Here is a 9,674-nt window from a genome sequence, read left to right on the forward strand (position 1 = left end):
GAGGTTACTAAGGAAACTGTTTGATTAAAAGGAAGCGTTGCAAGAATGTTGCTCATTTTTTCATAGTAGGGCTGGGAAAGACAGGACAGCTTATTTAGCACATATACTGTAGTATTCAACAATCCGATGGCGTTTTAAACAATTAAGAGCGGTATATTGTAGACGTAAGGAAACAGTTTTATAATTCCTCATATGTTCTTTGTTTACTGCCAAATTGGACGAGAAAACGTAATTAAAAGGTGCCCCATCTTCCCCCACCTACTATACTAGACTTATAATGTATACAATTCATTATGTATTGGTATTTAAAATCTATGCATAAATGTAGAGCTAGCACCTAAGGCTAAATTAATGGGAATGTTATTTTCCTATGCCTGATCTATAGAGCTATAAATTATGGCTGTCAGATTCTGAACAGTGAAAAATCGCTTTGGTGCATATACAACAGACTTGGCATTGCACATAGCAGGCAACAATATTATAATCAAAATTGTTAACTACTAAGTCTAGTTGTATGAACCAGTGAATGAATGAATGAATGAATGAATGAATGAATGAATGAATGAATGAATGAATGAATGAATGAATGAATGAATGAATGAATGAATGAATGAATGAATGAATGAATGAATGAATGAATGAATGAATGAATGAATGTAACTAGCTTTATCCTCGTGTGGCCGGAAAACGACGGTCGTTATAACACGAGTGTCCATACTTTAATATTCTGTTTAAGGCGGAAACATTATAGTGTAATGTAAGGTTTAAGCTATTAGTATGAATATTACTCGCCGTAGAAACTCGTCCTTATAAAACAGAAACTGCTACTTTTCTACAATTAGTTTAATACATTTTCTAAAATGATTAATTTACAAAGTTGTTTATTCCCAAAACTAATTTATAAACTTTTTTTTAGCCACATAGTTGAATGAAGGGCGCTTGAGAAACCAAAACAGAACAATGATTACGGATGGTCGTCAGTTAAGGGTTTCGTTATGCCAACACTGATAGCGGACCTCGTTCTTTTGTTTGTGCTGTACCTGCTTGGCAAGGCAGTGGTGCGAAACTGGAAGACCATTGCAGCTGGTAGAAGAATGTCCAAGATTATAGGCTCGCCTCCAGCCCAGTGGATCGTCGGGCACGCCTACAGTGTAAGTACCGACTTAGTCTAAGGTTTTGTTTACAACATGCTCAAAAATTGACTTTTGCTTTTTAAAGCGTCGAAATAGTTTATAAGTTCTCGCGCGTATCAAATTTCGGTGCCGTGGCATAGTAGTTAGCGAACCTATACCACTTCTCTGAAGGTTGTGGGTTCAAAGCTGATCTCTGTACATAGTACCCCTAAAATAATCGAACACAAAATTACATACGTGATAACTCGCATGCGGGCACGAGCAAGGGCCATGAAACAGTACAGCTGTGTTATACGACTATATACTGTCTATATACCCGCCACGCTAGGGTAAAACAAGTTAAATTCACTTATAAACAATATAAAAAAGAACAAAAAATATTATTTTAAATTCGACAGCTTGCTCCTACGCCGGAGGGCCTTTTAAGCAACGTGAAAACAGCAGCGAGTTATCCTGGCATGATGGTGCTGTGGTTGGCGCATAAATGGATCGTGCAAGTTTACCACCCAGATACTGTGGGCAAAGTTCTTTCAACACAAGGTATATAATCTGTATAGACACTTATAGCCTTGAACGCGCAGGTTTTGATTCGTATAACATACGATGGGGTGGGGAAAGATGGGACGTCTATTTATTCTATTTTCTCGTTCCATTTGGTAGTAAACAAAGAAAATTTAAAGAACTATTATAGACCGCGGCGTCACAGCTTTCGTTGAGCGCTGTTAATTCTTTACAAATCGATCAGCAATTTGGATATTATGTGATTAAGATGTGCCATCTTACCCCACAGTACTATTATATTTGTGTCATGCTACTATATATGCGTAACGTATTGCCATTCCCTATACTTTTGTTTTGTGCGCATTAGTTTTTGGGTCGTTCTACCGGCCTAAATAAAACCATAATTACGTATCGCGAAAGTCGTGGAAGGTAGCTGCAAGGTTTTGAGCCGGACAAAACATTCCTGCGGTTACATATCTAGACGCTGCAGTTATCACGCTGTTTTCGTCCGTATTTTTTTCGCTCTATAATTTTTGCGTATATATTAGCGTATTGTGGTCCGTAGTAAACATGATATATAAGGGTGAACAGAACTGAGTTACTTGTTGTTGTAACTGTAAGAGTTATAAGCATACCGTTTAGCAACGGTGGTTAACGGACCAGCTTTAAGACACTTTCGATAGTTAATTTTAATTAAAAAGAAGTCCCGCTACATGAAGATAAAACGAGTTTCATTTATTCTTATAAATTTTTCCTGAGTTAATGATTAAAATCGACTAGGTGAAAAGATAAAATGCGCAAAACTTACGTATGCATAAAGGTGGCTGTACACAGTATCCGGCATGCGAAGTCGTATGCAAACCCATTACCGAGTTCCGCATGCGGCATCAGCGAAATCCGAACAAAACAGACGAATTCCGGATACTGTGCACAGCCACCTTTAGACTATTGTCTATACACAATGGGTATGTGAAAAAATGAACTTAACGTATTAATCCTAGCGTGGTGGTGAAAGAACGTTGTGTGTTGTGTTTCTGCATACCATAAAAGGAGACAGGTAATGTCTCTTGCGCAGTGCTGAACATATTACATCAAAATTAAATCACACACGACGTTACTTGTCTGGTATAGTTTATCACTATATAAAGAGAGCGTTAGAAATTTGGGCTGTTTATCTGCGTAAAATTCAGTTTATCAGCGTGAAACCCCGGAAAAAGAAACCACTAATCACGGGATGTAATGAATAAGAATGTGATGATTCATAAGTGAGGAAACGGAAAGCAGTTTCGAGCGTTCGGCTGCTTCGTCATTGTAAGAATTGAAAACTTCAGATTTTCGTGTAAAAATAGAAGTCTTAAAAACTTTGTGTAAAAATAGAAATATAAAGACTTAGATCATCGGCGGCACTTTCAAAGTCAAGTTACAGCTATAAGCCTTCAAGCTTATATAAATTATAAGCCTATAAATTTACACCAAACTAAAAGCCTGTAATTTGCCAAATTCTAGCCATGACTGATACATTTCAGTAGCTGACATTAGACTACATGAGATTACGCGGCTTAGAAACCCGTCATCATTTACTTTCGCAAACGATATTAATTTTTTATGAGCGGGTTATAGTAACAGATCTTGTAGACTTTGTACACAAAGAAAAAACCTATACATTACACTATTCATTTACCTTATAGAAACAGTTGGCTTCCGTGTTATATGATTTGGGTATTTTTTGGTGGGACATAAACATTGCCTAAGCTAATCTTTTTCACTGGCCGCATTTGCGTATTATTGCATCCGATTCGTTAAAATGATAATTCCATGTTTTGGTCATTGTTGTTTAGTTAAGATAGTTTAACATTAGCATACAACAGTTTGAACACGAATTATGGGAGTAACAGTAGGGCGGGGGGAGATGGAACACCTTTTTTATTCTACTTTCTCATTCCATTTGGGAGTAAACAAGGAACATTCAAAGAATTATAAAACCATATCCTCACGACTCGCAGAGACCGTTATTGTTTGTTTAAAAACACGATCGAGATATTTGGATATTATGTTATAATAATGTCCCGTCTTCCCCACAAGACTACATATATATATTATTCTGTTTCTAGCAACCAAAGACGACATGACATACGAATACCTGAAGGCATGGGTCGGGTATGGCATTCTAACTAGCAATGGTGAAAGGTTTCAACGACAAAAGAAACTTTTGGTGACCGCTTTTCACCAGGACTTGATAAAACAGTAAGTTTACATAAAAGAAAAAACAATGCTTTGAAGTTTAAAGATGTTGTGTGCAAATGGCAACTAAAAATAACGCTTTTTGTGTATTTTTCTTTAGTAAAAGGCATATGAAAGAAATTATTTAAGGTAAGTACTTTAGGGCAAGACACAGTTAGCACGTAATATACTCGTGAGGGCATGGTTATACAATTCTCTAAATATGCTTTGTTTACTACCAAATGGAACTTAATGTACAGCCAGTTTTACTGTAAACCATAAATAAACGACAGTGACATATCATTTTTAATGTCGTACCAACGTGTTATTGTTATCTAATGACCAATGAAAAGCCTCAGGCAAATATAACTAATACATAAACTACGATATAGCTTATTTTGAAACAAATTTGTTACAGATATTCCCCTGTGTTTACGAAAGCAACAGACAGATTAATAGAAAAATGGACCGAGAAACAAAATCAATCGGTGGAACTTTTCGAAGACATCAGTCTTCTTACATTAGATTGTATTCTTATCTGTGCTATGTCCACGGACCTCGACTGTCAGCGCATAGGGTAAGTATAAACGTAACTAGACACGCATATACTCAGCGGTTAGTAAGAAACTGCGTGATTACGACGAGCAAACGAAATTGTTTATATAATTCTGCAGTTATAGCAACAATTGTGCCTTATAAGTTACATGGTTTATACAAAATAAATACTACAACGAATAAAGCAAATAATTCTGCAGTTTTAGCAACACTTATGCATTATTACATAGTTTATATATAAATACTACAAAACTAATAAGCGTATAGCGTCACGGCCGGATCCGAGCTATATACATAATTATATTAAATTGCTGGAGGCGAACCATGCATTAATTTGTTTTGACGAGGAGAAATTAAAACCCTTGCATTGCAATTTTAAACAAGTACTGTTTTTTATACCTGTAAATAATAAAAACACAGAAAAAAGATCATATATAAAGGTTGGTTACCAACCCAAAATAATATAACAGTATAAAGCATTACAAGCTACTCGCAACTAATATATAGTAGGGTGGGGTAAGACGGGATACCTTTAACACATAATAATATCCAAATATCCTGATCGTGTTTTAAACAATTAACGTAACAGTCTATATAGAAGTTGTAAAGATACAGTTTTATAGTTTTTTGAATGTTTTTTGTTTACTACCAAATGGGACGAGAAAATAGATTAAAAAAGTGTCCCATCTTCCCCCACCCTACAATATGTCTTTTGACCTATTATAAAATTACTAAATAAATCACGTAAGCTAGGCCGCATTGTAATTAAGATGCCCTTACGTTCATTGCAGAAAACAACACCCTTACATAGATGCCGTACATCAATTAGCATACTTAGCTATAAAGAGGTTCTATAACCCTTGGGTTCGACATGACTTTATTTACAACCTAACATCCGAAGGCAGGCTGTGGAAAAAGCTGCTGAAAGTTGTTCATGAGATGTCAGAATCTGTAAGCGCAACTTTCTTTATGTTTAACTGGAGTGACTGCTTGTATACATTTTAACAAAAAGCGTTTTTTTACATTTTTTTTGCAAATTCGTATGTTACTTTAATACATTTATAAAGCAAGTAGAATCACAAAATATAGTTACAATCAATCTGAAATTCTGGCTTGGCTTTAGTTTTCATTCTCTTTTATCGCCCCATTTAGTAGTAATTAACGAATATTAGCAAAATTAAGAGCGTGCCCTGCACCCCCTAAAAGAGCGTTTTAAGTATAGGATATTATGTGTTATCAGTGATGCATTCACTCCAACCTCTATATGTCTATATATGCCAATAATATTGTATTTTTACACACAGGTCGTCAAAGCGAGACGAAAAGTAGTTTCTATCAGTGACAAACCAAAACTTAGCAAAACCAAATACGTTGATTTCTTGGACGTTCTATTACGTGCAAAGGTAAAAAGTTTAATATTTTTGCCAGAAAACCATCTAAACCATCATAATAGTAAATTTAATTTGTTTCTTTGACGGTAGCAAAAATTAAAGAATGATTAAACGAAAAGACTTGATATTGCGAAAAAATGACAGTTGTTAAAACACGCTTATACGGTTAAAATAATATTTATATTTAATTGGAAGAAAACAAGCGTGGTCGCTACACTTAGCAGACAAACACAGCAAGTCATTTACATTTATATTTAATTATATCCAAGTTAGACTTTTAAAGGACAGAATATATACGTGTCCATAAATCTAACCGCTATCAAATTCCCTAAACGACATAGTGCGTAAAATTGCCTCGACAATTGTTCAAATTTTGTCCTGCGCCATCACGTCTATATAGCAAATGATGGAAGCGTAAATTGTCTAATAAAATGACCGTAATAGCTGCAATGTGATTAGTTGTAACTCTATACAGGATGAAAGCGGCGAAGGACTAACAGACCAAGAAATAAGAGAGCAAGTTGATACGTTTCTATTTGCGGGTCACGATACGACGGCCAGTGGTAAGTTAAACCACCAAACTTTTGTTTTAGGTTAGGGTAAGATGGTTCCCATGATAGCTCAAATTTTTATTCTATTTTATATCGTACCAATTTGTAGTAAACAAAGAAAATAATTACAGTAGTTTCTTTATATATAACTGTAACACGACGACTTTAAAAGAATGTTGTTATTTGTTAAAAACGTTATTAAGAAACATGAGATATTATGTGCTAATCAGCGAATGGTATCCATCTTACCCCAGCCTACTATATATCAAAATTAGAACTGAGAACACACAACAAAATAGCTTAAATCTAGAAACAGCGTATTAAAACTTTTTGTTCGTTAAAATCAAACCAAAAAATACCGTTGATTTCTTAAGATGCCCGTACGTTAAAAACTACAGGATTATGCGGTATTTCTCTCTACTCCGCATATTTCCCCTATATTAAATGCGTTTAAACTTCTCAGAGTATATTTCGCCTATAAATATGCTTCTAAATTCATAAGCCGCATATTTCGCCCATAATTAATGCGTTTAAAATTTCCCAGCTATTTGTTGGTTCTTGTACAACCTAGCCTGCAATCCTGAATACCAAGACAAATGTCGGAAAGAAGTTAAAGAAGTTATGGAAGGACGGAAAGACGTTCAAATGTAGGTGTATAATAACTTATAATGATGGAATGTAACTTTTATCCTCTCGTGGCCCGTAAACAACAGTCGTAATAACAGGGGTGTTCATACACCTTATGCTAGCTTACGAGTTACCGTGTATATGTTACTTTGTTAGTGATTGTTATTTGGTATTTGTTATTATTATTATTTTTTTTCTGTACGGCTGATAATTTGGACAACCCATTAGTGACCACTATAAGGTTGGAGCAATTTCCGTTAGTTGTCTTGCCAAAGAATACATACGTCCACAATGAGGCTTGAAACAATTACTTTTTCGAGCCTTGAACCTATTACTTCTGAGTTAGAGGCAGGCGCGCTAACCACTTTGCCACGGCGCCCAGTAGCTGATAAGATTACGTCATGTACTTGGTAAAACCCGTTGTTAATTGTTTGATCTTACAATGTCAGTCTATTGGTAACTTAGACTTTGGGAAAACCCGTAGCAGTGCAGTATACTATATATACAGCTCTCGCGAACATGACCAAATACTCCCGAGGATATTTCATTTTGCGCGCAAATGTCTGCTCTCGTACACCAGTCACGTATACAGTAAGTTTACGGAAACTTTTTCGTTTCAGGTTCGACATTGGAGATATGACGTATCTTAATATGTGTTTAAAAGAAAGCATGCGGTTACATTCACCTATACCATTTATTGGAAGGAAAGTTAAAAATCCAATTAATCTTCGTCGACCAAATGATAACACTGAAGTCACCTTATGCCCAGGAACAACCATTATCCCCCATCTACTTAGTTTACACAGAAATCCTGACGTGTGGGACGAACCAGAGGTATTAGGTCGTTTTAATATTACTTACTATGGTGTAGGCATACAGCCAACTTATTTTATTGAGTACTTCGGTAAGATGGATAACGTTAGCACATAATATCCTATATATTGTAATCATGTTTTCAACAATTAACAGCGTTTTATTTTTTATTTCTGTAAACATTCTTTGTTTACTATTAAATGGAAAGAGAAAGGGTAATGAAAACATAGACTATCTAACGTACTCAAACCTAAAACCATTCATACCTAACGGCCAGTATAAATGATTGGAACATATTTATCCTTGCGTGGCGGTGCAACGAAAGTCGTTATATAGTAGGTTGGGGGTAGATGGGACACCGCCTTTAACACATATTATTTAAATATTCCGATGTTTTACACAATTAACAACGGCATATGGGAGTCGTTATAATACCGTTTTAAAATTCTTTAAATGTTCTTAGTTTACTACCAAATGCGACTAGAAATTAGAATAAAAAGGTGTCCCATCTTCCCCCGCTCTAAACTATACCAGAGTTGTTCCGTTTTTAACATACTTTGTGCCGGTTTATCAGTTACCACGTATATGTACAAGCTGAATAACATTATTTTATTTTTGCAGGTATACGACCCTGAGAGGTTTAACACAAAGAATGCATCACGACTCCACCCTTACGCATATATTCCATTCTCTGCTGGGCCAAGGTTAGTAGGAGTAACATTACGCGTGATATTGCCTATGGATGAAATACCCTATAGAGTATATCATGTACTTTTTGTAGGTCCAACTGTATTGTCTCGCTTTTGCGTACAAACAATTAAAAAAGCTATAAATCGTAACGGAACCACAAAAATGTTCACATTTCCAATGCATTGTAGGATTTGCATTGGCCAAAACTTTGCACTGGTCGAAATGAAGCTTACGGTGGCCAAGCTACTGCTAAACTACGAGTTTTACGTCGACGAGGATATCCCAAAACCCCAACCCATTCCAAATGTAGTTCTGAGATCGCAAAATGGGCTTTACGTTAAATTTAGAAAAATATAGGCACCGGTGAACTATATGTTGCAATATAGGCGACTTTAATTTTTTACTATCGCATATACTGTGGGGTAAGATGGATACTGTTAGCACATAATAACCCGTAACGCTCTTTTGGAGTTGGTTTTATAATTCTGTACATATATTCGTATTTAACTACAGACGATAAATAAATTAATGAAAACCTAAACCATTTACTCGAACCTTCTTATTGTATTGGATACGTTTTTTTCAGTTTGCCTATTTCCTCCATTATTTCTTGCACCAGTTACCTTAACGTAGTATAGTGTGGCATATGCATATATATTTACTATGTACTCTACTACTTTCAAAATCATATGACATTATACAAAGATGCATTTCAATGCAGGGACTTATATTTATCTTTATATTACGTATGCGTGCAATGTACTCGTGTTTTTGGCTGGTGGGAGTATTATTGAGCTCAATCATATCCCGATATGTCTTTATTTGTCAAAGTAAAAATCATTCAAACGAAATCACTTTGAAGTCTATAAACATTCACAGTGATGTACTCACGTTCATAAACCAACTGACTTTGATTCGTACAACCGTACATTCTATCTTTCTTTGTTGAAATAAAACCTTGCGAAACAGCGCACATTTTGTTGCTCCAAGTCTAAGCCTATCTCTAAACAGTAAATGACAGAATAGTGGGCTACTGAATTTTATAAAGTGCATTGCTTTACAAATATAGGCCAACAGTTGGTTACTCAACTTATTTGTGTGGGCGTCGTCAAGGTGGGGGCTGAGTGGCTTCCCCCACAAATTTCCGGGTTTACACTAATATTATATCAGTGAAAAAATATCAGTAAAAAAAT

At 35.5% G+C, this 9,674-nt stretch overlaps 1 protein-coding gene across 1 annotated transcript; it reads left to right on the forward strand.

Annotated features, from left to right (window-relative positions):
* Positions 1-696: 696 nt before the first annotated feature.
* LOC100175798 (leukotriene-B4 omega-hydroxylase 3) lies at positions 697-9,454 on the forward strand. Its single transcript, XM_002130560.5, has 11 exons — positions 697-1,151; positions 1,532-1,673; positions 3,746-3,878; positions 4,273-4,431; positions 5,201-5,360; positions 5,714-5,812; positions 6,276-6,363; positions 6,896-6,998; positions 7,599-7,812; positions 8,413-8,495; positions 8,670-9,454. Exons 1-11 carry the CDS (start codon positions 996-998, stop codon positions 8,836-8,838), a joined length of 1,506 nt encoding a protein of 501 aa, XP_002130596.1. The 5' UTR covers positions 697-995; the 3' UTR covers positions 8,839-9,454.
* The last annotated feature ends 220 nt before the right edge of the window (positions 9,455-9,674 follow it).

The sequence above is a fragment of the Ciona intestinalis genome, chromosome 7 (assembly GCF_000224145.3).
Source record: "Ciona intestinalis chromosome 7, KH, whole genome shotgun sequence".
Classification (NCBI taxonomy): domain Eukaryota; kingdom Metazoa; phylum Chordata; class Ascidiacea; order Phlebobranchia; family Cionidae; genus Ciona; species Ciona intestinalis.

What these genes read in the sequence shown, in the direction of transcription:
- LOC100175798 (XM_002130560.5), top strand. Translation starts at nt 996, where the DNA reads ATGCCAACACTGATAGCGGACCTCGTTCTTTTGTTTGTGCTGTACCTG. An exon ending in CACCAGGACTTGATAAAACA is followed by an intron (nt 3,879 to 4,272) that starts GTAAGTTTACAT and finishes AATTTGTTACAG; the next exon opens with ATATTCCCCTGTGTTTACGA. An exon ending in TCACGATACGACGGCCAGTG is followed by an intron (nt 6,364 to 6,895) that starts GTAAGTTAAACC and finishes AAAATTTCCCAG; the next exon opens with CTATTTGTTGGTTCTTGTAC.